The following is a 26,544-nucleotide window of genomic DNA, read 5'->3' as shown; positions in this document are numbered from 1 at the left end:
AAGGGGGAGGGCGGGGATGCGGCAGTTCAAGAGCCGTCCCTCTCCCTCGGTGCTGGCCGGCCGGGTCCTGCCCTCGGGGAGGGGTTCTGGGGGGCGTGCCTGGGACCCCCCAGCCCACCACGAGCACACGCACACACACTCACACGGACTAATAAATACGCCCGGGCGGCACGGCCGCCCAGCCGCCCCTGTCCGTCGGGGCCTGAAGGGCCGCGCGTCCCCTCCTGGTAAAGGGTGACGACGGCCCCTACCGGCCACGCGCGGCATCGGGGAGGGTCCGGTCCTCCGGAGCGCAGGCCCGAAGCGGCGACCGGGCGCGACGGGGAGAAAAGCTGCGGTCTGGACGGACCGGGAGGGGCGAAAACGTCCGGGCCCTCGCGGCCTCAGCTCAGCACACAGAGTTCGCGCCGGCTCAGCTGCCGGCTCAGCTTGCGGCGCCGCTGCTCCAGGCCGCGCTCTAGGCGCTCGTCCTCCTCCAGGGCGCTGGGAGGGAACGGGTTCAAGTCAGCCCCAGCGTCGGGCCCCACAGGCAGGCCGCCCCCGGGGTCCAGACAGAGCACGCCTCCGAGAGCCCCTCTGGGGCCTCCCAGCTCCCAGCACATCCCGGCCCCACTCACGTCCGCTCCTTCTGGTCCAGGTTCCGGACCAGCTCGTCGCGCTGGTTCACCAGCGACACCAGCTCCTCCAGCAGGAGCTGCTCTCGGTGCTGCTGCGCGGCCGTTTTCAACCAGTCTGAGGGCAGAGGAGGCTGAGGGTCAGGAAGCGCCAGCCCCTGCCCGGTCCTGGTCCCCGGCCTCCGGGCCCCATCTCCCACCTTCAATGGCCAACATGGCCCGTAGCTCCCGGCTCAGCAGCTCGAACCTCCGCTCCAAGTCCTGCTCTTCGATGCTGGGGGGTGGGGGGGGGAGTGCCAGGTCAGGGAGAGAGGAATGGCAGGGAGCGCCCAGGGTTCGGACCGCTCCCTGGCACCCCCGCCCCCCACCTCACCGCCAGTTCCCATAGATGGCTGGATGGAGGTCAGAGCTATACCCTAGTCCCAGCTTGGAATCATCTCTTCTGTTTTTGGTTTTGGGGCAGCATGCGGGATCAGACCCCGGCCCGGCCCCCTGCAGTGGAAGCACGGAGTCCTAACCACTGGACCGCTAGGGAAGTCCCTCTTGTTTCAACTGTTCCCCAGCTGCTGGGGGTTTATATCGTCTCCTCCCCTCATCCCACCCCCTTTTTAACAAATAAGAAACAACCCAGAAGGATTATTCAGATGGATATTATTCATAAGCAGCAAGTATTGGACTAAAATTATTCTGAAAAATGACCCAGGATGTAAAAGGGAGGCAAAACCACCTCCACCATGCAGGGCTATAAAGGCCATGAAGCCCAGAATTGCTCCTGAGCCCACTCAGGAAAGCAGCTCAGCTGTCTCTCAGGCTCAGTGTTCCTTCCTGTAAAGGAACAGGGTCCAACTGGGGCACTCAGCACTGACCTGCCACATTTTTCTTTGGGCCTCGATTTTCTCATTCATAAAAATAGTACCAATTTAAGAAGTATACACTTTATACAGGAAATTAGGGGGAAAATTAAGATGGTTGAGCAATTTCTTCAAAAAAAAAATTCAGAGAAAGAAGAGAGCAGTGAACAGTTCTAATTAGAGCCGTTAAGGTTCCATCCGCTCTGCCGGCCCTGGGTGGGCAGGGGTGGGGCCCGGACAGGGAAGCACAGGACTCACAGCAGCTGCAGCTGGTCCTGCCTCCGGATGAGAGCGTTCTTCTTGTTGACCAGCGTGAACCACTCCTGGATCAGTACCTCCTCCTGCAGCCTGTTGGCACCTGAATCGGGCCAGGGCAGTCACCAGGCCTGCCACTGACCCCTGTGTCAGCAGCAGGGAGGCTGGGGGTGGGGGGATGGTGTCTACTCCCTTGTGGCATCTCAGAAACCTGAGCTGTGCGCCTCCAGCAAGCTGCTTCCCGGCCGGGGGGCCTCAGGGTGCCCGGCTGTAAATGGGGAGATGACCCCAGCCTTGTCTCCTCCCACTCCTCCCAGGGTCAGAAAGAGCTGCAGGGTGGGGTAGCCGTGGTGGCACGTGCTGGGGTGTGGACTCCAGATGCCCGCCCCACCTGATTCCATGAGGCTCCTCAGCTGCGTCTCCACCTCGGCCGCCCGCCCATCTATCTGCCTCTGTTCCTGCTCCAGGGCCTGTAGCTCTGCACACACATACTGACTTGTGTCCTGGAACCGTTGCTGGGGTGGAAAGCGGGGGCAAGAGACAGGGTGGGCTGAGCCCAAGCCCTGCCTAGGAAGCCCACCCATCACTCCTCCCACCTCAGCCCTCCTTACCAGCCCAGCCTCCTCCGCTGGGCTTGGGGGTAGCTCCTCCGATGGGGGACTCCCACCTGTTGACAGATACCAGGCTACGGCACCCCCAACTGACATCTGCCCCCAGAAGGTCCCCAGCTCAGGCTCTGTGAGCAGCCTGAGTTCGGGTGAGTCGCCACCCCTTCAAAACTACTCACCAGGGGCCTGCTGTGGGGCAGGGCTGGGGTCAGGGCTCACGACTTCCTGTGGAGGAGGAGGCAAGTAAGGGCTTGGAGGGGCTCCCCAACAGCCTGCCCTGGGGCCAGCCGGAGCCCCACTCACACAGGGGAGGGGGGGGACCTCAGTTCCAGGCCCTGCAGCCTCGAGGTCCTGCATGCACAGAACTCCACCCCCATCCCTTCTGGGGAAGCACCTCCTAGAGCAAAGGCCTTCACCACCCCTGGCCCTGTGGTCCTGGGCCAGTCCCCTCCCACTGGCCGAGCCTCGCAGTCCTCGTTCCTGGGGCCTCACAGGGCTTTTGTGAGTCGGGGGTGAAAGGCTGTGAGGGGCCCAGCTGGGGCCTCTCCTTCCCCTTTCTGCCCCCTCCCCCATGAATCTCCCTCAGGTCACCTCAGACTCTGTCACCTAGTGCTAGCATCTCCATCATGGCCAGGGCCCTGCACAGTGACACTGAGCTGAGCTGACGTGGCAACCAGTACCTCCGTCTCCTGGCCAAACGGGGCACCTTCCCACTTCTCAGTCCCCACACCTAGAGAACGCTGTGCTCGCCGAATAACACTTGGGACAGAACAGGCAGCTGCACCTACCAATTTCAGCCGGGAAGGGCAGCACTGGCCCCTCATGTGCCCCGCCCCTGGCAACTTGCTGGCACTGTCAGCCCTGGGGGCCCCCAAGTTTCAGCTCAGCTAATAGCCAGGCCCCCTTGATGGCTCCTGCTCTGGCCACCTTTCCAGGTCACGAGGTGGGGAGAAAGTGTCGAGCCACCCCCACCCTGCGACTCTGAAAGTGTTGAGTCCACCCCACCCTGCAACTCTGAGAGGCAGCCCTGGACGTCCCCTACTCAGGGGCCCTCCTCTCTGACCTGGGTAGGTGGCAGCCTCTTCACCAGCCTCCCCCCATGCCCTGCCTGCTGACTTTACCTTCAAGCCACAACTGAAGGGTCTCCCTAAACCTTCGCCCCCGATGGTGTCACTCTCTTCACACCCCCTCTCAGCCCCCAGCCTCATTGCCACGGCCTGGTGGCAGATCCAGCCTCAACTCCTACTGCCCCGGGCCCCACCCAGATGCCACCCTCCGGCCCCAGTGGTGGACTTTCGCTTCCCCAAATTGTTTCCTCAGCCTGGAGCGGCCTCTGTCTTGGGCAGCTGGACGCCAACTCGACCTTCCTGACCCAGCTTGGCCCCACCTCCTCCAGGGGCCCCTTCACAGGGCTTTCTTCCTCCCTCCCTAACTTTCAGGCCTCCTGAAGCCTCCCCGACTGCCATCCTAGCCCCCAGGGCCTCCCTCATCACAGCTGTTGGTTACGCCTGTCTCCCTAAGCAGCAGCAGCCCCTGCAGACAGGTTGGGGTCCAGAGAACGCACTCAGGGCGCATCGGTTAACTGTAATGGCTGATATGCATTAAGCATCTATTTGTGTGTTGGGTGCTGTATGAGCATCGACTCATTTAGTTTTCCCAAGAACACTGTGAGGCGGGGAAGGTCACCATCCCCACTTTATGGATGAGGAAACAGAGGGTCAGAAATGACACTCAAACAGGGCCGGCCCAGGCCTAGGGCTGTCTAATCCAAAAGTTTGTTCCCAAGCTTGGCCACCAATTTGCTGTTTGCCTCTGGCCCAGTCACACCCACTGGGCCTGTGTCCTTGTACGTAAAGGACATACAAGCCCCTGGGGGTTGCAGGGCTCCAGAAAGATATCTGGGGAAAAACACAGTCCCCCCCTTTTTAAAAGAAAATTTTTTAACAGAGTACACTCAGGTTGGGGTACCCCTCTTTTTTGTTGTTTGCTTGTTTGTTTGTCTGTTTGTTTCGGCTGCACCATGCGGCATGTGGGATCTTAGTTCACCAATCAGGGATCGAACCCGGGCCCCCTGCAGTGGAAGTGCGGATTCTTAACCACTGGACTGCCAGGGAAGTCCCTCACAGTTCCCCTCTTTTGACAACACCCTGCAGGAGTACCTCAATGCCACTTTGCAAAAAGCTTTCATGTCTTTACTTCTCATCCTCAGGAAAAGAGCACAGAGAGATTAAGTGGCTCGTCCAAGGTCACACAGCCAGTTCATAGTGCTGGGCCCAGTAGAGGGCGCCATTTTAGAGTTCAGTGTCAGAACCGGGGTTCACACCAGTATCAACTCCCTTTATCTTTTCATATCCCTGAGCCTCAACATTCCCACCTGCAAAAGGGGGTAACTGTTCCTTCCTAGAAGGAGCAGTTGCTGAGGGGTTGAGGGGGCAGACCAGGCATGAAGCAAGTGCTCAACCAATAGGGCAGGCAGATGCAGGAGTGGAGAAGCCCCAACCTCAGCAGCAACTAAGCTTACTCATGGCAGCCTTGATGGGAATTCCAACGCTTCCTCATGTCTGACCCAAATTCCCCTTTCTACACCCTCATGTGTGGCCCTTCCTCCAGGAAGACTTGCTGGGCCACAGCAGAGGCACCCTGCCCTCCTCATGGCATTGCTTCAGCCCTGCCCCAGCTTCAAGGCGACTGACTTCATCCCATCCAGGTCTCTGGGAGCTCGCAGGCCAGGGGCAGGCCCTATGTCCTCCTACTGTACGCATGGAGGATGGGGGATGGGAGTGGCCAATGAGGAAGCATCCCCTCCAGCCCCATGGGTCATATATCTCCTGTGGGACAAGGGTTGGAGGGGGGCCTGGCTTGGAAGGACCAGACACTGGGACTTGGGCCCAGAAAGATGGAGCCTCCTGTTTTAAGATATAAAGAGCCATTGAGACACATTAAGGCAGCTTTGGCCAGAGGCCAACACAGGCCAGGATAGCAGTTCCTATGGGTGCCTCTAATGCCCTTCCTGTTTCCCATTCATAGGCTCAATGCTGCACCTGTGACCCTGCACTCAGGGGTCCTGCTCTCCAGGCCAGCCTCATCACCACCTGCGGACCTTAAGGGAGGTGGCTGGCAGTTCCCTAAATGAGACCTGAGCTTTCCTGCTGCCACATTTTTACTTGTGAGGTCCCACCTCTTGAGAACCAGCCCTCCGATTCTTCACCTGGGAAAAGCTGCCCATCTTATCAGCCTGGCTCAAGTGGCTGCTTCTTCCAAAAAGCCTCTCCCAATTTATTCCCTCTTTTCCTTAGAACTTAGGGGTCATGCCTGGACAGCTGAAGGCTTGAAGCAGCCTGACAGAGCTGCCCCTGCTGTCCAGGACGGTGCTGCTGGAAAGCCCATGGCCGGGACTTCAGTGGCTGTGAGTCCTTGAGCAAATCCCTGCCCTCTCTGGAACCATCTCCTCTTTAGGACCATGAGACACCCTGGGAGGCTGACCTGAGACCTGCAAGGGATGGGGGAACGTGGGCACCCAGCAGAGTCTCCCATCTCCAACTTCACATTATCAGAGAAGAGAGGAAACTGGTTTCCAGTGTCTGGAGTTAAGGATCCAAGTCAGAGTATCTTGGGGTTGGACGGCCCTGGAGAGCTCCCGTGAGTATAGAAACCCTGTTCCCAGCTTACAGGAAAGTGGTGGCTGCCGGCAGACCCCGCGCCACCAGCAGGGAAAGAAACGCCCCAACCCACTTAACAGTCCATGAAGAGCGCTGACTACACGGAACCTTCTGGGAACTTCCTGCTACAACCTGATTCCACTAACTGGTTGCCGAGCGTTAAAAATCACTAGCCTGCATCTTGGCCAAGGCTGGCAGCAAAAGCCAGCGGCAGGACTTCCCTGGTGGCGCAGTGGTTAAGAATCCGCCTGCCAAGGTAGGGCACACAGGTTCGAGCCCAGGTCCAGGAAGATCCCACGTGCCACGTAGCAACTAAGCCCGTGCGCCACAACTACTGAGCCTGCGCTCTAGAGCGCGCGAGCCACAACTACTGAAGCCCGTGCTCCGCAGCAAGAGAAGCCACCGCAATGAGAAGCCCGCGCACTGCTCCCACGCGCAGCAACAAAGACCCAACTCAACCAAAAATAAATAAATAGATAAATTCATTAAAAAAAAAAAAAATTGGCGCCGGGCCGCCGGCCTGGGCACTGGCGCCCCCGCTGAGGAGTTGGCGGAGCCACCTCGTCCTCGACAGGGACTGCCGCAGCACCGGTGCCTCAAATCAGACGCCTCCCCGCATCTTGCAGAGGCCGGCCGCCCTGAAGCCACCACCCCCCGCCCCGCGCCAGCCCTGCCCTTGGGGTCCCTCAAGACCCGCCCCTGCTCTGCCCTGCTCCCCCGACCCCCGCGCCGCTGGAGGGCACTCACCGCCGCCGCTCCGGCAGCTCCCGCGGCTCCCGAGTCCGGGTCGTCCCCCGAGAAGGAGCTGCTGTTCCGCAGCCGCGAGCGCCTCTTCTTCAGCAGGTCAGCGTCGCGCACGTGGGAGAAGGAGCCGTGCGCGCGGGGCGGGGGCACGGGCCCGGCCTCCGCGTTGACCGACGGCCGCCGCAGCCTCACGCCGCCCACGGCGCCCGGCGCCTCCATCCCGTTCACCAGCCCCTCTGTCGGGGGCACGGATGCCTGGGCTCCAGGGCCGTCTGCCGGGGCCTCCACGGAGCGCGCCTCCTGGGCGGCCTCGGCCCCGCGGTCCTTGGAGGCCGCCTCGGGGGCCGTCCCGTCCGCGCGGGTCACGGCCTCCTGGGGCTCCTGGGGCTCCTGGGCCCAGTGCTCGCGCAGCCGCTGCGCCAGGCCGCCGGTGTCCAGTTCGTCGGGCGGGCTCGACTGGGAGCTGGCCACGCGGTACGTGCCGGCGCCGCCGCCGCCCTCCAGCTGCACCAGCTGCAGCTCCTGCCCCGTGCAGAAGGCGCGGATCTGGCACAGGTACGTCATGACGATGAGCTTGTCGGGCACCGACAGCAGCACCATGTCCGCCGGCTCCAGAAGCCGCGACACGCCCAGGGCCGCGAAGCCATCAAAGGCCTAGGGACGGTGCGTTCGTTCCGGTCATCGGCGGTGGGTCAGCCAGCGACCCTGCCACCCCACCCCGGAACGACGAGGAGGTCCCTGCGACTGGCACGCCTGGGTTTGCCAACGACGCCTTCACCTTCCTATTGGGGAAAATCTAGCAACATGGCCCGCCCCAGCGTTACCCAGCAACTGCACACCAAACGGGGTGCTTTTGGGAAAAACCATCTGGTGGAAATATGCTTAAAAAAAACAAAGCTAAACTCAGGAAAACGAAAAATGTAAAGACCAAAAGGGTAACTAAGTGGCAGAACTTCCAAAAGCCACAGCTGGGGCCATGAAGCCCACAGATTCCTCTCCTACACACAGACGGACAAGGAACCTAAATCTTAGCTTAGGCCTGGATCCTCCTTCCCTCCAGGCACCACTCCCACCCTGTCTCACCTGCTTGTTGTTCTGTTTGATGTTGAGTGGGTCCAGGGAGGCAAAGTCGCTGCAGAGAGAGCGCTGATCAGAGGCTGGATTCACACCACCCTCCCCTCCTGGCAGCCTCCCCCATTCATTTCCACTCCCTCTGGCAGCTCACATCTTGTCCGGGTAGAATCGGTGCAGGATGGCACAGAAGGCCAAGCCGTTGCGCCAGGATGTCGTGAAGTTGGTGATGCGGACGCCACGGTAGCCGGTGGTGACTTCTTGGCACCACTCCAGCAGGGACTGACTGAAGCTGACCGGGGTGGGTGGTGCCTGGGGACACAGGGATGGGCTTAGGGAATGTGGACGTGGGACTTGTGCCCTCTGCCCCTTGGGCACAAAACAGCTCCAGCTCTGGGTTTGCAGGAGTCACCACGGACCACTGGCCAGGGCCTTAGTGTCAGGCAAAAGGGTTTCCAGCTCCAGTGTTATCTACCAAGGTCACCTAAAAGGTCAGTGGCCCCCAGGCAATATCAGAGGCCCCCAGCAGCCACACCTCAAGGTCAGCCCAGAAAATCAGCTTTCGGGGCATCCCGCTCCATGCAACCCAGGGAAGACAGGGCGGGGGAGCCAGGGCACCCTCAGAGAGGAGGGGGTGAGGGGCTCCTTGAAGCTGAGCTCCTGTCCCACCCCACCCCAGTCGGCCAGGTGGGTCCATGCAGAGCCGCCGTTAGCTCAGCCCAGGTTAGTGGGAAGCAGCAGACTGGGCCCTCGGCGGCCCCCATCCCTACCTGGCTGCCCGGCAGCCTCCTGTCCTCTTCAGGCTCCTCTGGGGAAGAGGCCCCCGAGGGCCTGGGCACCCCAGCCCCTGCCCCACTGGCCACTTGTGCCTCCATCAGGCTGGCCTCTGGGAGGTTTCCCTCAGCTTCTTTTCCCTTCTCGGTTCCTGAGACCCCAGCCTCTGCTTCCTGGGCCTCAAAAATACCAGATTGGTTCTCTGAAGCCCCTGAAACCTCTGTCTCTGCTTCCTCGGCCCCCCAAACCCCAGACATGGCTTCTGAAACTCCCAAAGTCCCAGCCTCCACCTCCTGGCCCCTCAAAACTGTAGTTTCTGCCTCTGCTCCCTGGGACCCTAAAATTCCATGCTTTGTGACTGGGGCCCCTAAAGCCTCATATTTGAGGGTCTCCCAGAGTCCAGTCTCTGCCCTCTGGGCCCCAGAAGTCTGAGCCTTTGCCTTCTCAGCCTCTAAAACTGTAATTTCTGTCTGTTGAGTCCCCAGACCCTGAGCCTTTGCCATTCTAGCCTCTGGCCCTGAGAACTGTGAATCTTCCACCTCTGTCTCCTGGGTCCCCAATGTCTCAGTCTCTGTCCCTGGGGCCCCTGAACCCCCAACCTCTGTCTCCTGGGTCCCCAGTGTCTCAGTCTCCATCCCTGGGACCCGTGAACCCTCAGCTGCCATCTCCTGGGTCTCCAGTATCTCAGCTTCTGCCGTCTCAGTCTCGATCCCTGGGACCTCAGAACCCCGTAACTCTGTCTCCTGCATCCCTGTTATCTTAAATTTTATCTCTGAGACCCCTGAACACCCCATCTCTGTCTCCTGGGCCCCCAATATTTCAGATTCTGCTGTATCAGCTTCTATCTTCAGTACCCGTGAACCCCCAGATATCTCCTGGATCCCTAGTATCTCAATCTCTGATATCCTAGTCTTCGTCCCCAGAACTCCTGTACCCACAGCCTCTGTTTCCTGGGTCCCCAGTACCTCACATTCTGCCATCCCGGCCTCTGCCCCCGGGACCCCTAAAACGCTGACTTCTGTTTTCTGGGTCCCTAGTTCCTCAGACTCTGCCATCTCAGCAGCCTCTGACTCCAGGACCCCTGATCTCACTGCCTCTGTCTCCTGGGTCCCCAATATCTCCACTTCTGCTGTCTCAGTCTCTATCTCGGGGAACCCTGACCCACCCACTTCTGTTCTCTGGGTCCCCGATAACTCTGATTCTGTCACACCAGTTTCTGTTCCCAGATCCCTCAAATCCCCAGTTTCTACTTCCCAGACCCTCATATCCCTGGACACCCCCTGGTCAGCTGCTGGTGGGGCCCCCTGGTACTGGCTCACCTGGGGCCTGGTGCTTGCTGCTCCAGCAGAGGGGCCCTGCTCCAGGCCTGTCCCCACAACACCAGGGGCTCCACCACTCACCTCTGCACCCTCTCTCTCCTGGCACGCAGCAGCCCTGGCCCCCTTGAGGTCACTGAGATGCCTGGATTGCCCTGCCGGCTCTGCTGGGGGTGGGCTCAGGATGGTGGGAGCCTCTTCCCTGGTCCTGACCCCTGTCCTCCCCTGAGAGCCCCTTGGAGGAGCCTCAGGAGTTCCCTGGAATCTTGCCTCAGATGTCACCCCTGTAGCCTCTGGTCCCTTAGTGTCCACATGTCTCAGCTTTGACCTCTGCTCAGCATCCACCTGACCAACTTCTAAACTCTCTTCAGCCTCCCCAGCTCTGACCTCTGACCTCTTACTGTTCACCTCTCTGACTCCTGACCCATGCTCAATGTCCACCCCACTAGCCTCTGGCCTGTCCCCAATGCCCCCCTCCTCAACCTTGGGTTTCTGCCCTTCCAAAGAGTTGCTGGAATCTCTGTCCTCAATGCTTGGGCCCAGCCCGGTTCCCTGGGCCTCTGTCCCTTTCTGAGGGCTTGCCCAGGCCTGGGTCTCCACAGCAGAATTCACGCCTGCTGGGGGAGCCCCTGAGGCGTTGGGGGCCTCATCTCCCCCTTGGGGGACTGGGGGCCAGGGGGCATCAGAGCCTTTCCGGAGCCGAGGGGCCAGGCTGGGGGCCGCGTCCTGGCCTGGCTGTCTTGAGGACCTGAGGAGAGAGCAGGACGGTGCGTTGCAGGGGCTTGTTTGGCCCCCCCGCTCTCAGCGCCCCCCACCTCTCAGATTGCTGGGACCCTGGAAAGGCAGGTTGGCAAGGGGTGTGCAACTTCTTAAGAGTAGACAGGGGAGGGGGGGCTGGGGCTGACTCCAAAGCTCACCTTGTCTCTGGTGGGGTTCCGGGGGGCCTTGGGGCCTTGGGCCCCACCTGGCCCCCTGCTATAGGAGCTGGTTCTGACCCCTGGCCCCGGCAGGCCCTGGCTGGGGGCGCAGGGGCACTCACAGGGGCTGGGCTGGTATCCTCGGCACTAGAAGGGCTGGCAGCTGGGGGGAAGGAAGGGGGATGCTGAGGCCTGGGCCTTGTGACTGGAGGTCCAGTCTCCACCGTCCCAACCCCAGCCTGGGCCTCACCTGCCTGCCGGGGCCGAAATCGGCCCTCTTCCTCCTCCTCACAGAGTGTCTTCAGCTCCCGAGAAGTATCTGGGGGTGGGGCATTGGGGGCAGGTCAGCCCAGGGAAGGGCCCTGCAGGTCTGACCCCCTCCCCACAACTAGAATGCTGGGCCTACCTGGGAAACGCCCCAGCCTCAGGGAACCGCCCCGGCCTACGAGAAGAGACAGGCCCACAGGTGCAGAGGAAAAGAGAGACAGGACCAACAAGGACAGATGGAAAAAAAAGCCTTAACAAGCAAAAGGGAGGGACAAGATTGGGTAGTGAGGGGTGGCAAGCCTGGACTGCAGCCCCTCTCTGCGCTTTTGGCCCAGCTGTCTCGGGGCAGGTACGTGGGCAGGCAGGTACTCAGGGGGTGAGGAGAGGGCCAGGGGCACAGGGAGGTACTGGAAACCCATTCTGCAGGACAATCAGGGCTGCTGGGCAGGTTGGGACCACCTGGCAATAGTGCGCTCTGACCACTGGGCGTGCACAAGCTGGCCCTGCCCCGAAAGAGCAAGTGGATTTGGGCCCGGGTCATCCTCCACCCTCCCTAGGTCTTGGCGATCTCAGTCCACAGCTGTGAGCCCACCTGGCTGGAGGACACGAACCCTCGCCTCCGGGCCCCCTGGACCATTAGCGTCCTCCTCATCACTCTCGGCAAAGTCTTCCAAGTTGCCCACGTCACTAGGCTTCATGCTCATGAGGCTCGCAAGACTCTGCATGTCATCATCCCTGGGGGTCAGAGGTCAGGGGTGAGGGCTACGGGCAGAGGTTATAGACTAGGGCCCAGGAGGGCAGCTGGACACTCACGTGGCGCGGCCCTCCCGCAGCAGCACCCCAGAGAGAGTGAGGCTCAGCTCGGCCTGCACCACCTTCACCGACTTGGGCTTCAGCCGCAGCCGCAGGGAGGCTTGGGCAGGCACAGGCCCTGCATGGCGGGCCAGGTCCACCTCAGCTGTGGCCAGCACCTTCCGCTGCCCCTTGGACTCCTGGGGGCAGGAAGAAGGAGCATCAGTGCTGCCCCAGAGTCCCCGAGACCCCAGGTTCCAGCCCGCCCCAGCCACTCACATTCTCAATAACAAACGTCCACTCTTTGGCCTCATACTGGTCCACGTGTGGGTCCTGGGGAAAGGGGGCACCGGTGAGTACAGAGGCTGCTGCGCTGGGGACAGGGCAGGGAGAAGAGCCTGTGCTGGCTCAGGAGGTGATGGTGTGGGGCCTTCACACATGTTGAGCCCTCATGGCAGGTACGCTCCCCGGCTTCTCCTGATCCCAGCTCTCTTCGTGTGGTGGCTAAATGCTACCTCCTCCAAGGAGACCTCCTGGGCCACTCACACTGAATAGGCCCCCTGCCATGATTCTTGGTCTCACCCCTCTGTTCTTTTCTACTTGGATGGATAACGCACCAGGGGCCTCCTGTGGCTGCCCAGGGTTGCAATCACCGGCTCATTCCCATCTGTGCAGGAGGGCTAGAGACTTACCCTGTATAGGGTCACAGAGATGTCCACATTCTCAGGTACCATCCACAACACGGTGCCCCGGTATGGGTTCTGGATGCCCGGCTGCCAGCTGTGGGCCTACAATGAGCAGTCTGAGTCCTCCCCCCAATCCTAACTCTCCCCCTCACCCCTTGCCCTTATCTCCAACCTTGACCCCATCTTTCTCTTCCTTCTATGGATTCTGATCTGAACCTGAACCTGACTCCACTCACCCCTCAGCCCTGACCCACTTACCCCCCCCAATTGGCCCCACCCCCAACCTGGACCCCTAGCTGACATCCTCCCTCACCTTGGAGCAGATGCGTCGGTTCCGCCGGGTCCACACTACCACCAGCTTATCCGGTTGCCTGGGAGGCGGAGCGGAGAGAGGGGGCTACTCAGTCAGGCCCACCCGGCCTTTCTATCTCCTCCAGTCTCCCTTCTGCCCACATCCCCCTCCCCCAGGACAGGGCCCAGACAGCCCCTTATCTGGGGCCACAGGGAGCAGGGTGGGGTTGCTGAGGCAGGGTGAGGCCTGGGCCAGAGGGCAAAGGCCTGTGGGTCAGCAGGAAGTATGAAGAAAGTCATACAGAGAGACAGGCACACACAGAGACAGACAGAAACACAAGTACCCTGCAAGAAACACAGACTCAGAGACACAGAGAGCCAGCCTCAGAGTAAAAGAAGCCCATTCACTCACAAATACTTGTAGAGTGCATACTATTACCCCAGCCCAATTTGGTGGCAGAGCCAAGCAAAGGAGAGGCAAGACCTTTCTGGGGCAGGGAATGGGTCATGTCAGGAGGGTCTGGAGAAGGAAGGCTCCAGGCAGAGAGGATGGCAAGTGCCAGGGTCCCAGGATGGGGGTGTGTGTGTAAGGTCGGGAGGGGAGGGCAGAGGTTGGGAAGTAGGCAGGGGGGCATAGGGTCAGCTTGTCATTCGATACCCTCCCAGGACCTTCCATGTCCAGCCCTTTGCTTTGCAGGGCCCCCGATTCCCCCAAGGGGCACCAGGGAAGACTTCTAGAAGGTGGCATCTAAGCCAAAACAGCATATGCCAGGGCAGACTCAGAGGAGAGGCAGAGACAAAGCGAGAGGAGAGTGTCAGCTGCGCGGGGCCGAGTCCCAGACACGTGGCTGGGCCTGGAAGGGAGAGGGCCCCTTTGCGTTGGCGGGGCCAACTGCTGCCCAGGAGGGTGGGGATGGTTAGGGGATCATCAGGCAGATGGCAACATAAGAGCCCTCCTTGCCTGTACCCTGTCCCTTGCCAGGACGCTCAGGTTCACCCAGCTCACTGCCCCTCTGGAGGCCGAGCCAGGATAACTGGCTCTCCTGTCAGCCCCTGAGGATGCCGAGACCCAGAGAGGTTAGGGGCCAGGCAAGGGCACACAGCTGAGCCTAGAGCCCTCCAGCCTGGAGCCAAGTGCCTCTCCTGGACCCCAGACTGCAGGCGATGGCTAAGGGCAGCCATGGGGACTTCCCAGAAAGGGGAAGAAGACAGTGAGAGCCTAGGGAGGGCAGGGCCTGGCTAGGCAGCCTGACTCAGGCTGGGCACGCCCTCCTGGGGAGCCGTGACCTGGGCAGAGGCAGCTTCCTAGCCGGGGCTCCAGGCGAAAAAGCTCAGGAGGCCCTGCCCGCCTCCTGTGACTCAGACACGTTGACGGTGCCCACACCCTCAGCCAGCTCTCCGGACCGTGCCCAGCGTCCCCCTGTCTTCACCCAGGATGCTGTGGCAGAAGGCAGAAGCCATAGGCCAGAGTTCAAGTTCCAGCCCTGTGCTGTGTTACCCCAGCCGGCCCGTCCTTTCCGGGCCTTGCTGAGTGGTGTGAACCACCCTCTGGCTGGCCCAGGCAACATCAGGGATATGACAGCTGCCCAAAGGACCCCAGGCCTCCTGCTCACTCCCCTCCCTTTGGACCCCCTAGTCCCTTCCTGTGCTTTCACTTGGGAGCCTAAATTTAGCCCCGCCTGGCGGCTGAGGCCCCCACAGCTGTGCCCTAATCCAGCCAGGGGAAGCTGACACTAGCAAGCACGTATATTTAGGGTGTGACGCAGGGGCCCAGGCAGCTGCGGGTGGGGGAATGTGAACGAGATGCCCCGGGTCCTTTGGCAGTCTGGGCTGGGGGGTCCCGCACCCCCTTACCTATCTCCCTGCACCCCACCACCTTGCCTTCCCCAGGCTCTCTCCTCCACGACCCACAACCTCCTAAGTCCTCAGGCCCTTTTAAGCTGCTCCCCGCCTCCCTCCTCATCCCTCCCAGCGCTCAGTTTCCCCTTTTAAGGATATTGTGGAGACGGATCCAGCCTCCCAGCGCCCACTCCGGCTGAAGGGGCGGGTGGTTCCTCTGGTTCAACAAATGGGCAGCGGAGGAAGGGGCAACATCCTTGTTCTGAGCTGGACTAGGGCCATGGTGTTTGCCGTCCCAGCCCCTCCACCCGAAGACCGGCAAAACTTGCTCCCTTTTCTGATGCCACCTTGAACCATCCCTCTGGCCAAAACCAGGAGGCCTCCCTTCCCCCAGCCCTGAGTGCAGTTGAGGCAAGTGTGGGCCCAGACAGATTCTCAGGTCGCAAGTCCTGCCCTCCGCTCCCCAAAGGCTGCCCACACCCTCAGCTCCGGGGATACCACAACCTGCAGTGGCACTTCTCTGTGCCCGGGTCACCAGGGCCGAGGCTGGGGTAGGCGGCGCCTTTGGTCACTGGACTGGGGGCAGGATTCTCAGGCCCCCAAGGCCGGATGGGGTCCCAGCCAGTCTGGGGAGTTCCCCAGGCCTCCCTCCCACTCACCATTTCTTGGTGCACTCCACCACCAGCTCGTGGTAACAGGCCACAAACTGGAACTTGGCGGCCCGCTTGCCCACGCGCTGCAAGCGCTTCCACACCGAGGTCATGGCCCTGCCGCCTCCGCCGCCCGTTCCTCAGACCCGGGGCTCCCGCTGGCCCGCGATCGCTGGCCTGGCCCAGGTCCCCATGGCCTCCGGGCTCCTATCGGCACCGCCCGCCCCGTCCGTGGAGAGGGGTCCGAGGCGCGGGACCCGGAGCCGCTCTTGCCGCCGCCGCCGCTGGGGCCCGCTGGGTGGTCTGACTGCGTCGGCGGGGTCGTCCGGGGCGCGTCGTGTCGCTGGAGCGCTGAGCGGCGAGCGCGCCGTTTCCTGGAGCTGCACCCCCGTCGGAAGGCGGGCGGGGCTCCGGCGGGGGGCGGGGGCCGGGGCGAGAGCGCGGGGGCGGGGCGGCCCGGCTTCCGGGGCCTCGCGCGGGAGGGAGAGCGAGGGGCGAGGGGGGCGCCTGGACCGCAGCGCCCGCTTGTTGCGCGCCGAGGCGGTGTGGAGGCGCGGACCGGGTGGGGGGCGCGCGGGCCAGGGCAGGGAGCCACCAGCAATTGGCACCGCCCTCGCGAGCGCTGCCCCGGCCGTCTCCCTTCCTGACCGCAGCCCTGGGAGGTACGTACTGGTGGCCCCATTTCACAGGCTGGGGAAAGAGAGACCCAGAAAGGAGAAGAAACGTGAAGGATCACAGTGCGCTGAGCCAGAGCCAACTGGCCTCAACACTGGGGAGAGGCAGACTCCTGCTGCCACCCACGAATTAACCAGAGCAGGAAGGAGCAGGGTCAGCGGCCAACCCGGGTAGCCCTACCTGTGGGCAGCACCCACTTGCCAGTTTCAGAACCTGACTCTCCAGCTGTCAAGTGGGAAGGTGGTCCCAACATCCCACAAGCAGATGACTTCCAACAAGCGTGTGACCTTGGGCAAAGTACTAACGCTCTGAGCCTCAGTTTTCACCTCAGTGAAATAGGGATAATTATAGTTCCATCTTTTACAACATCATTGAGAATGAAACCTTGGAAAACATTAGTGTAGAACCTGGCTGATTTTGCCGGTTTTATGAAATGAAATCCGTTATCATGGACGGGAGTGTGTGTGTTTACTCTCCCTCCCCTGGGAAGCCTGCCCCGGGGCGTTAACCGCTCTGTTCACACCTAGATTAGAGCCCTTATCGCCAGCCCGCCCGGCTGCCTGCTTGGTAATGAGCCGCTGCAGGTGTCAGGCGCAGAGCTACAAGAACTGCCATAGAGCAGCACATCAGCCTGTTCCGTCTGCCAGTGTGAACGCTCTGCTAGGTTTGCGAATGGACAGAAGCCTGGTCCTTGATAAATACTCGGTTTGAACAGGACGTCTGATCTGCCAGGAGTGTCAGCTGAGTTGTGTCCAGGAGGCATGGGGATGAGCAGCCGGTAAGCCTAAGTGCGCAACTTTGAGGTCCTCTCCTTGTCTCTTCGTTTCAGGAAGCTGTGGGGTATTGCGCGTGTGTGTGGAAGCCTTAGCACCCACCATTCGCAAATGTTCAGGCTTCTTCGGGGGAGGGAAGGGAACCTGACACCAGGTTTAGCTCCTAGACCCAGCATCGCGGTTCTCCGTTTCCTCTGTAAGAGAAAGCCTTTTACATACAACCCTGAAGGTCCCAGGTGCTGTTGAGGTGAAGCCAGGCATAGAATGCGGGTGTTGACGCCGCTGGGATTCTCATGCATCCAAGCCCAGAGGCTTGCCCCCATCTCCCCTCCGGGGCTTGTCTGGCCTCTGGGGAGGCCTGGAGCACTGCGACTTCACGCCCCTTCTGCCTCTGCAACTCTTTTCTCCCGCCTATAGGTCACTCATTCGTCCCAGGCCCTTCCAGGAGGCGCCCTCCCCTCTCTCGCCTAGGGCCCCTCGGCCCGGCCCGCCAGCCCAGGCCCACCCATTTCCTGTGCCGCCCCAACCCCGCCCCCACTCGGGGTGGAAAGTTTCTCTCCTCGAGAAGGGCGGCTCCTTCTCTTTCCTTCCCGGCCGGCCAGGAAAGCCCAAAGCGAGTGGGGAGGGGCGTTGAGCTCCAGGCCTCCGGCCAGAGAGGGGAAGTGACTCGCCCGCACTCACACAACCAACCACGGGACCAAGCTGGGGCAGCCTGGAACGATCGGCAGATCGGCGACTCTGCCCGGGGAGCGAGGGTTCGCACCCTGGCACCGCCGAGCGTCTTCCAACTCGGGGTCTCGGGCACCACCTGCTGGCGGAGCGCGGGGCAGCACTTTATAGAATCACCGCTTATCTTCCCGCCCCTGAGCCAGGCAGTCAGAACACAACAATGCTGAGACATTTATTTATTTATCTATGCGCCCAGGAGGCTGGCCCCTAAACTTAAATATCCAGCGCGGAGCCTTGCCCCTCCCGGCCGTGGGTGGTGCAGGAATGGGTCCTGGAGAGCCCTTGTCTAGGGCCGTGGAACCCAGGGACCAGAGGTGGGATGCCCCTGAGCCAGCAGCTGCCAATAGCAGCAAAAGGTGAAGAGATAGGAGCCAGGCACTCATCTCAGTCACAGAGATGCCAAGGAGAGTGCTAGATGCTTTGGACCCCACCGCCAGACTGAAGGTCGGCCAAGCTGGAGTACACACATGTGGGAGAAGTGAAGGTCCAGTGCCATGGGCAGAGGCTGTAGCCCAGGTACCTGCCCCAGTGCCAGCTAACCCAAGACAGGAGAGAGAAGGTAGGCAGTTTCACTCCCAAGGGGCCCAGGCCTTGCCCTCCTCCTGTGAGGTGAGGTGGTATGGGGGAAAGCAGGCACTACAGTCTGAATACTTGCTGAGGGGTGAGTTTCTGAGCCTTTTGCATGGGTACATGCCCCCTCCCACCCTAGCTCTTCAGAGGCTGATATGGAAGGCATCCTGCAGCCACTGGTCTCGGGCATTGTGCGTCTGGGGCACAGTGAGGGGTGGCGGGTCTGGGGGCAGGCTAGCATCAGGAGGCTCGTCGTCATCAGAGAGGCCAGCATCAGGTGGGTAGGAACTGTCTGAATGCAGGGAGGATGACAGGTCCTGGCACAGGCTCAAGTCTTGGCACAGGTGCTTATAGTCCTGGATCGACTCATACAGGCCCCACAGCTGGCACAGCAGGGACATGTCCAGCTGCCGCAGGCCCACCTGCAAAAGACTGAGAGTGGGCTGAGGTTGGGGTCGAAGCCACCCCCCAGGCACAGGTTTTTGTGGACATCAGATGCCATCTACAAGCTGTGAATCTTTAGGCAAGCCACTGACCCTTATCTGCAAGATGGGGACAACATTTATCTAGCAGAATAGAATGAAATAACACTAGTAAGGCATTTAAAAATACATAGTAACTGTTACCATAAACGGTAACTAATTATCGTTACCATATCCCCTCTAACCCAACCGGCTTCTGCCAATCCTCTAGACCCAGACAGCGCGCTGCCTTACGTACTCCGCCCCGCCCCAGGACCCTCAAGCTCGGCGGCGGCCCCCATCACCCCGCAACGCCCAGCTGACCGAGGCAGGGCTACTCACCATCTCCTTGCGCAGCGCCGCTAGCGCCGAGTCGAGGTTAACAGGGCGACGCGGGCCGGGGGGACCCGCGGCAGTTCCCGCGTTGGCGGCGCCGGCGGCGTTACGGGGCCCGTCCGGTACGCGGGCGGCCCGGCTCAGCTCATCGTGGATGCGGCTGCGCTGGCTGTAGACGCGCTCCAGCTCCCTCCACGAGCCCCCGCTCGCGTTGAGAAGACCGCTGAGGCCGCGCGGTAACGGCGGAAGACCGGTCAGGGCGCAGCCCGCGCCGCCTGGCGCCTCGGCCGAAGGCAGCCCATTCATGGCCGGACCGGCAGAGAAGGATGCCGCCTCCTTCCCTCCAACGCTCCGCCCGGGCCGCCGCCCGCAGGCCCCGCACCCCGCGGCCCGCCAGCCGAGCCCAGCCGCCGCCCGCAGGGAGTGCTTTGTTCCTACCCAATTCCTCCGACTCCGCCCCCTGCCCACCCCTCCGTGTGGGCAGGGCCTCTCTTAAAAGGGCAACGGCTGATGCGCCCACGTTGCCCCAGGTCGCAGAGAGCAGAGAACAGGCAATTGGCCACCAATAGAAGGGGAGCAGGAAAAAGGGGTGAGGGAAGAGGGCAAAAGCGGAGCGTGCGGTTCTTTCGCGGTTCTCCACCCCCACACACAACACTTTAATTATTTATTCTGCCTTATTGTAACTCTCAAGGATCTTAAACGTGGGGGGGGGGGGTCAGGAGACTGAGGATAAGTCCATAATTGATCCCTAATTGACTGACACCCTGTCAGTATCTGAGTACCTGGTCTGGGCCTGAGGTGGGATAGGATGATGGTGTCGGGATGCTCGGGGGAAGGAGGGGAAGCTACCAAGGGGACTGGAACCCCAAATCTCACTCAAGGGTGGGGAATGAGCACTGGATGGCTGAGGAGGTTGCAGGGTTCCTTTAGAGATCGACGCCTGTTTCTGTTTTTGAGGAGGCTGTGGCCTCCTCATCAGAACAAAAGTATCACATAGTCCTCTCCCGCCTCATCCTTTGAGTGGGGAAACTGAGCAGAAACAAGCCCAACTCATCTCTCAGGGCATCAAGGAGACCAGACTGTGAAAGCATGAGAGGCCAAAAGTAGGAAAAAGACGAGCAGAGCTGGGGCTTACATGCACACTCAGAACCAAGAAAAGAAAAAATCACACAAGAGGAACAGCTGTTTTTCTACAGGGATTTTCTCAGGAGGGGTTCTTTAGTGTCGCAGCTGCTGCAGGCTGTGCAGAGCTTCAGCACAAGCCCGGATAAGGCTACACAGCTGGATGCTAGTCTCCAGGGAGGTGCTAGAGCCCAGCTCAGCTGAGGCCCAGGTCAGTTTCTGCAGGAGAGCCTCTTGTGTGCAGACCACGACATCTGCATTTGGAGGCACAGCAGGAGGGGGCGGCCCCTGGACTGCCTTGAGCCCTGCTGCAGCTCCCTCACAGTGCTCTGGACGGGGTACTGGGGGCTGAGGGGCAGGCCGAGAGCCCAAGGGGGGCTCCGAAGCAGAGGCGAGCTGGTGCTCCCGAGCTTGGGAGAGGGCAGCCTGGGCATTCAGAGCTAAAAGAGGAAAAAGCCGGTGGAATGGTCAGGATACCTGGCTCACCTCAGCCCTGAGCCACTTCCCTACTCTTTACTGTTCTGCTCTCTCTCTAGTTGAGATGTTTTCCCTGCCCCAGTATAAGGCAATTTATCCATTTTCTTCTTTGTATCAGAGTTATTTATGCCCTTGCTTCATCTCTCTCATCAGAACTATGCCTAATAAGCTCAGACTTTCCATGATCTCTGGCACACGGTAGGTGCTTGGTGCTCTTACTGAATGAATGGTCCTTTCCAGAGCTGAAAGGAAAAAGCAACTCACCCCCGCCTCACCCACAAATACCACTGTCACCTCCCACCTACTGTTCCTGAGCCTCTCTCACCACACTTCTTCACCAAGCACACTCGACACCTCACCCGGATTATCTTTGTCCACGTCTGAGTCGAGCTCCTGGCAAGCCACGCAGTAGATTTTCCGCTGTTTGTCTTGGAGGAGGATCGTCTAGGGGCCAGAAAGCACACGGGGCAGGGGTGAGACGCCGGGCGATAGGGTCCAGAGGGGAGCGCTGGTCAAGCGCCGTGTGGCCTGGTCCGCGGCCCCATCCTGGATCCCACGTCCCGAGTCTCTCCTCACCCCGCAGTCCGCGCACGTCTCGCCCAGCATGCGGTAACCACGCAGCAGGTAGTCGCCCATGAGCCGGGAGATGCGATCCTGCCGCTCCCGCCGCGCTTGCAGCACCTTCGTCTCCGCTTCGGTCGGGGGCTCCCAGGAAAAGTCGTCGACTTCTGGGGGAAGAGAGGCACAAGGGGCCGGGGGGTCTTGCCGAAGCAGGCTGCATCCCGCAACCCGCAGCCACAAACCCCCGCAGCCCAAGTCCTCACCAGAGCCGTTCAGGGCCATGTTACCGTTGTCGCCGCTAGACTCACCGGAAGTGACGCACAAGCCGCGCGCCTTCCCCTTGGCTCCGCCCCCTCCGTGTGGGGCCGAGGATGAGGGCGGAAATGACGCTCTGTGTGCTCCGACGTCGCGATGCCCAGAGTGGGGCGTGTCTGCCGCAGACTAGACCCTGTCCCATTGGTGTGCCCCTCGGTGGGAGCCTGTGGACAAGAACTTTCGACTGGCCGGGCCTGAGGAGGGGCGTCTCCGTGATAATGCAGCCCAAAGTCGCAGGGCCCGGAAGTGGCTGCGCAGAGTCGCTCTTCCTTCCCGCCGCGGAGGGAGGGGACCGGTTGGCTTGAGAAATGTCCGCTGGCCTCCGCCTCCCCTGGAGTTTCCCTTTCCGCACTGGCAGGACCCGGGACAGGCGGGGCAGTGGCAACATCACAACACCCTTGATAACAAACGGCCCTTTACGCGTGCGTGGAGCCTTCTCGGGCCTCAGTCCTTCCCTTCTCACTTCAACTGGCAAGGCGGGCCAGGCGGCGATCGTTCTCGCTGCCTTTCAGCTTATTTCAAGACCCCTCCCCTTCTGCACGTTCGGTGTTACAGTCTGCCCACCCGCTATCTTCCCCACCCAAAGGCCTGGGACTGATTCAAAGTCAGCCCCTAAGAAGACATTTTGTTTTGTTGAAGTTTGAACCCTCGAAAGGCAGCTGACCGCGGGTGGGGGGCTGGAAATCGCTGTGCTGGGCATGCGCAGTTTCGGTTCCAGCCGCAACTGAGTGATACATGCTGGAGGGTGGGGATGAGGGGTTTATTACACATGCCTGTGACCGTTATGCTCTTATTGAGTGCGTTGCTGTTAAAATTACTAGTGCTCCCTGACCATTGGCCTTGGTGGGGTTTTTTTTTTTCCTCTTTGTTCTTTTTCCATACGCCTCCTCTCTTTGTAGGTTTGAAGAAGCCAGGTGGAGCAGGCAGCAGTCCCCAGATGTGCAGCCTGCAGTGCCTCAAGGCAGTACACCAGGTCAGTGGAGAAGGAGCTAGGACTTAGACTCCCGTGATCTCATCGGCAATCTCCTTCTCTGACTGGCAGCACATGCTTTCAGTTTTACCTGAAGATAGAGTACCCTCCTTCTGCCCCATCTTCCTCCTACATAGACTCCCTGGAACTTACATTTTCTGACTCTTCCTGCCTCCTGCTTCCTTGGAGAGCCCTGTGCCCCACGTCACTCTGTCCATCTACCAGCAGCCTCTTGGGCAGCAGTGTACCTGACTCAGGGCCTGACACCAGGTCAGTTCTGCCAAAATGACTAGGCACTCTTGGCCTCTAGCCTATATGCACAGACCCTTCGGGTTCTCACTATCTTCAGCTCCCAGCATGCCCCACCCCCCACCAAATTCCTCGATGCACCCTTCTGTGTCATCATAATAGCCCATATCCACTCAGCAGCTTACCCTGTCTGACACCAACTAAGATCCTTACACTCATCCTCCCATTTACTCCCTTTCATTTATTCCTCATGACAACTACTCTCTTCTGGGTGGGGTTTGGGAGTGGAAAGGTAGCGCCTCACAGTCCAGGTCTGCCCCATTGTAACAACCAATGACTCATCCTGACATGCAGCAACAAAGACCCAATGCAGCCAAAAAAAGAAAAAAAAAAAGACTCATCCTGGGAGTACAGAAGTTTCCACCTCCTTTCAGGCAGTATTTACAGAGATGCACACACATATTAAACATGAATGGAGGGAAATTCATTACTGCTATGGACAAAAAAATAGATGAATCATTAGAACTTTGCTGGCTCACTTGGGAGAGGAGGGGCAGGGCATGGGATGCTTGGTAAGGAAGAATGGCAACAGCTGAGTCATCTTACAGCTCAGCCCTTTCTACAGGCTATCATGCGAATCTTATATCTATTCTGAGATGACAGTAAAAGGTCTCAGCTTTTCCCCCCTAATGGGTCTTGGCTGCTATAAGGGAGCTTTATCCCTCTTCCGGGAAATTTCCTTGAGACAAACTCCCATAGGAAACCATAGATGAGGCATTTATTACTCTTTGGGCTCCTATTGTCTTACTTTAGGCTTACAGTACTGCTACAGGTGCCCCAAAGAAATTTAGATAAATTCTTGTGATCAGCTCCACTGCCCTAGAAAACACTCCTAGCCCTTCTGTTAAAACAAGGCAAAAATGAGACATTATTATGACAGGGGGACAGAAATACCCTCTATCAAGGTAGTCTCCTTTTAATAAAAGTCACGGCTGTGCAAGTCAAGCCCAAGTCCTGACAGACATCTATAGAACGCTCCACCCAACAACAGCAGGTCATATTCTTCTCAAATATACATGCTCCAGAACAGACCATATGTTAGGCCATAAAGCAAGTCTCAATACACTTAAAAGGGTTGAAATAATACAAAGTATGTTCTCAGATCACAGTGGAATGAAATTAGCAATCAGTAAAAGAAGGAAATTTGGGAAATTCACAAATATGTGTAAATTAGACAACACCCTCTTAAATAACTAATGGGTCATAGAAGAAAACACATGGGAAATTAGAAACTGCTTGGAGATTAATGAAAACACAGCATAACAACACTTGTGAGATACAGCCAAAGCAGTGCTTAGAGGGCAATTTATAGTTGTATATTCTTATATTTAAAAGAAAAAAAAAAGTCTCGATTCAGTAACCTAATCTTCCACCTTAAGAAACTAGAAAAAACAGCAAACTAAACCCAAAGCAAGCAGAAGGAAGACTAGAATAGATTAGAGAAAATCAACTCACCTACAAGTCAGTTCTTTAGAAGATCAACAAAATTGCCAAACCATTAGCAAGACTGACCAACTCAAGCCCAGGTCAGCCAAAGGGTGTGAACCTTGCCACTCCAGCTGGAAAGCAATGTTGCTGTGGTTGCTGAGTCAAGGAGTCCCCACATGTGAGATAGATAATGTCAGAACCCTGCCGCCTAATAGAGGGCTTTGGACGGCAATGTTCTCAGCTAACTGTGGAAACAAATCGTGGCTGATCAAACTCTCTAGATCACTTATGCAGATGCCCATGCTAAAGGCCCATTCTCTGATGAGACCGACATGAATCAAGCTGTTGTTCGAGCCTGCACTGCCCAGATTGTCTCCATTTCTGCCTGGACCCATCACGATACCAGATATGGCAACATGTCCACCATCACAGAGTGGGCACAAAGTGAAGGACTCTATGCTGCCGATGCAGAAGCCACCACTCCGTGCCAGATTTGTGTTCATCTGTTTGTCCTGTGAAGAGGAGGCTACAGTGTATGTGGCATTGCCCCTGCCCACTCCTGAGAGATTGAATGCATGGGACCTTTGACTCCTTCCTGGGGCTATGGATGGTGTCTCACACTTTTTCAGGTTACAGTGGTACTGTTTCAGGCCAATCAGCCAACTTTGGTCACCCCATTGTGGTTCTTGAGACGAATCTGTGTAATTGTTTTTGGCTTTCTGGACCAATTGAAGTCTAACAATGGTGCACCTTTCATCTCAGGCCACTCAACAATGGGTAGATAGTCTAGGTATTTGGTGATCCTTCTATCCTCCCTGTCATCCACAAGCATGTGGTACTGTTGAGCACTGAAATAGCTCCTCAAAAATTAGCTCAAAGAGATTTCTGGCTCTCCCTCCTGGTCCACACACCTTAGTACAGCAGTTCAATAACCGAATGTGGCTGTCCCCAGGATGGGACCATCTCATCTAGGCCATGTCCTTCATAATGATTGAGATGAGAGGGGTGGGGTTTATATAGACCAGTTTTGAAAATTTAGGGTTCCACATTCACCATTCCTGGACATAATGCTTTTCTCTTTCCCTTAACAGCAACCCCAGGTCAGCCTGATTGGTGCAACTCCGGGAGATAGCCCAATCAGAAAGGGGCCTAGGGGATTCTCAACCACCTGGATTCTCTTATTTGACTGACACGGTCCTAGATCATGAGAATACCTGGAGTGCTTGGCACGCACACCTCTCTCTCTGAGTCCCCGAACAGTGGCCTACATGTAGAGTGGGGGACATAGTGGGCTCCTGTATGTTTTATAAAAATGTCCTTGTCCTTCTTGCACCTGACCCTTCCAGATGAAAAGTGTAAGTAGGAGGTGATTGGAAAAAAGGTGAAGTTCTAACTACTAGGATAGAACACATCGATTTTGTGACACTGGAGGGAGACTAACAACCTTGGCACTTGGGGAGGGGACACCTCAGACCCTGGGAGAAATGGAGGAAAGAAAGACACTTACAGTCTTTGTCTTTCCAAACCACTTGGAGCCTTCTTCACTGAGGACAACATCTTGGTCCAACTCGCCCAAACTATTTCAAGTGACTTAAATTTAACTGACTGCTGAGTCTGCCGTGCTCCACTAGACAGACAGTTCTGACCTGGATTTGATTGCCATTCTGCTTAACCTTACCAAGAGATTGGAAGCAGCAGCGGGTAGCCTCAGCTCCTGTACCTCCTACATAAAATACCTGTCCACAACATCACCTCCAGATACAGATCCCAGGCCCAATCCTGAAGCTATCACCACTCAATCATGCCATGGAGTAGATGAATGGCATCTGGCTGGTGGCATGGGCAAACAGGACTAACTGCCCTTAGCCAAGCCCTCCAAAAACAAGGACCAGACTTAATTATTTGGATTGGGCTGGAAGCCCTAAGGCCTATGGACATGAAGGGAGGCACTGTCAACCTGGGCCCCCTCTAGCTGATGTAAGTCCCACTTGGGGGTGCCATGTTTTTTCCCAGAAGCACCACTAGTACCCTTGAGACTGCATGATTGACGTGGAAGTCACACATTAACTTGTCTCTCTCCAGAGAACAGAGTGACTTGAAATTTATCCTTGACTTTAGCCTACTTGCAAACTAACACATGAGCCTGCCACAGGTTCATGCATGCTGGCAGAAGATAGGAGACTCCTGGGTCAGAGAAAAAGGACCTTCTTACTCATGGCTGGAAGCATTAATCCAGGTACAGCAGATATATTGATTGCACAGACTCTAGTCTGCAAGGAAGAAGTACAGGAGAAATCCATCATCCATAGCAACCTTGGTCAGTGAACTGAGGCTCTCCTGAATGCCTTCTGGGCCAAGGTGGAAAGGTTGATGCAGAGAACTAAGGAGCGAGCCACCTGGCTTCCTAAGGTAGATATGATGCTTTATGGATTTGTTCATCTGGGAGGCATGGATGAGGTCAGTACTGCAAGTTGGCTTCATCCT

General features: G+C 58.5%; 3 protein-coding genes across 4 annotated transcripts; all 3 read right to left on the bottom strand.

Moving 5' to 3' along the window:
- Positions 1–383: 383 nt before the first annotated feature.
- Positions 384–15,447, bottom strand: EHBP1L1 (EH domain binding protein 1 like 1). Its single transcript, XM_065882467.1, has 19 exons — positions 15,344–15,447; positions 12,868–12,925; positions 12,561–12,656; positions 12,148–12,201; positions 11,890–12,068; positions 11,669–11,811; positions 11,060–11,128; positions 10,810–10,972; positions 8,573–10,640; positions 7,957–8,114; positions 7,815–7,863; positions 6,735–7,385; positions 2,508–2,553; positions 2,332–2,387; positions 2,112–2,235; positions 1,724–1,823; positions 815–888; positions 618–732; positions 384–483 (listed from the first exon to the last, which is right to left on the bottom strand). Exons 1-19 carry the CDS (start codon positions 15,445–15,447, stop codon positions 384–386), a joined length of 4,407 nt encoding a protein of 1,468 aa, XP_065738539.1.
- A 2,225-nt stretch (positions 15,448–17,672) lies between these two features.
- Positions 17,673–19,312, bottom strand: FAM89B (family with sequence similarity 89 member B). Of its 2 annotated transcripts, none has more exons than XM_065882833.1 (2): positions 18,885–19,312; positions 17,673–18,503 (listed from the first exon to the last, which is right to left on the bottom strand). In XM_065882833.1, the coding sequence occupies exons 1-2, from the start codon at positions 19,182–19,184 to the stop codon at positions 18,225–18,227; spliced, it is 579 nt and encodes a 192-aa protein (XP_065738905.1). In that variant the 5' UTR covers positions 19,185–19,312; the 3' UTR covers positions 17,673–18,224. The 2 variants fall into 2 exon arrangements, with proteins under 2 accessions (XP_065738905.1, XP_065738906.1); XM_065882834.1 differs by having other exon boundaries at positions 18,225–18,464; positions 18,885–19,184.
- Positions 19,313–20,061: 749 nt separating this feature from the next.
- Positions 20,062–21,350, bottom strand: ZNRD2 (zinc ribbon domain containing 2). The gene is made up of 4 exons (XM_065882994.1): positions 21,302–21,350; positions 21,054–21,205; positions 20,837–20,921; positions 20,062–20,440 (listed from the first exon to the last, which is right to left on the bottom strand). The coding sequence occupies exons 1-4, from the start codon at positions 21,318–21,320 to the stop codon at positions 20,097–20,099; spliced, it is 600 nt and encodes a 199-aa protein (XP_065739066.1). The 5' UTR covers positions 21,321–21,350; the 3' UTR covers positions 20,062–20,096.
- Between the last annotated feature and the right edge of the window lie 5,194 nt (positions 21,351–26,544).

This window comes from Phocoena phocoena, chromosome 8, assembly GCF_963924675.1.
Source record: "Phocoena phocoena chromosome 8, mPhoPho1.1, whole genome shotgun sequence".
Classification (NCBI taxonomy): domain Eukaryota; kingdom Metazoa; phylum Chordata; class Mammalia; order Artiodactyla; family Phocoenidae; genus Phocoena; species Phocoena phocoena.
The sequence above is the reverse complement of the archived record's forward strand: the minus strand, read 5'-3'. Positions and strand labels throughout refer to the sequence as shown.

What these genes read in the sequence shown, in the direction of transcription:
- EHBP1L1 (XM_065882467.1), bottom strand. Translation starts at nt 15,447, where the DNA reads ATGACCTCGGTGTGGAAGCGCTTGCAGCGCGTGGGCAAGCGGGCCGCC. An exon ending in CTGCGGGAGGGCCGCGCCAC is followed by an intron (nt 11,812 to 11,889) that starts GTGAGTGTCCAG and finishes TCTGACCCCCAG; the next exon opens with GGATGATGACATGCAGAGTC. An exon ending in CAGCGGAGGAGGCTGGGCTG is followed by an intron (nt 2,236 to 2,331) that starts GTAAGGAGGGCT and finishes TTTCCACCCCAG; the next exon opens with CAACGGTTCCAGGACACAAG.
- FAM89B (XM_065882833.1), bottom strand. Translation starts at nt 19,184, where the DNA reads ATGAATGGGCTGCCTTCGGCCGAGGCGCCAGGCGGCGCGGGCTGCGCC. An exon ending in CGGCGCTGCGCAAGGAGATG is followed by an intron (nt 18,504 to 18,884) that starts GTGAGTAGCCCT and finishes AGTCTTTTGCAG; the next exon opens with GTGGGCCTGCGGCAGCTGGA.
- ZNRD2 (XM_065882994.1), bottom strand. An exon ending in AGACGTGCGCGGACTGCGGG is followed by an intron (nt 20,922 to 21,053) that starts GTGAGGAGAGAC and finishes TCTGGCCCCTAG; the next exon opens with ACGATCCTCCTCCAAGACAA. An exon ending in CGTGGACAAAGATAATCCGG is followed by an intron (nt 20,441 to 20,836) that starts GTGAGGTGTCGA and finishes TTCCTCTTTTAG; the next exon opens with CTCTGAATGCCCAGGCTGCC.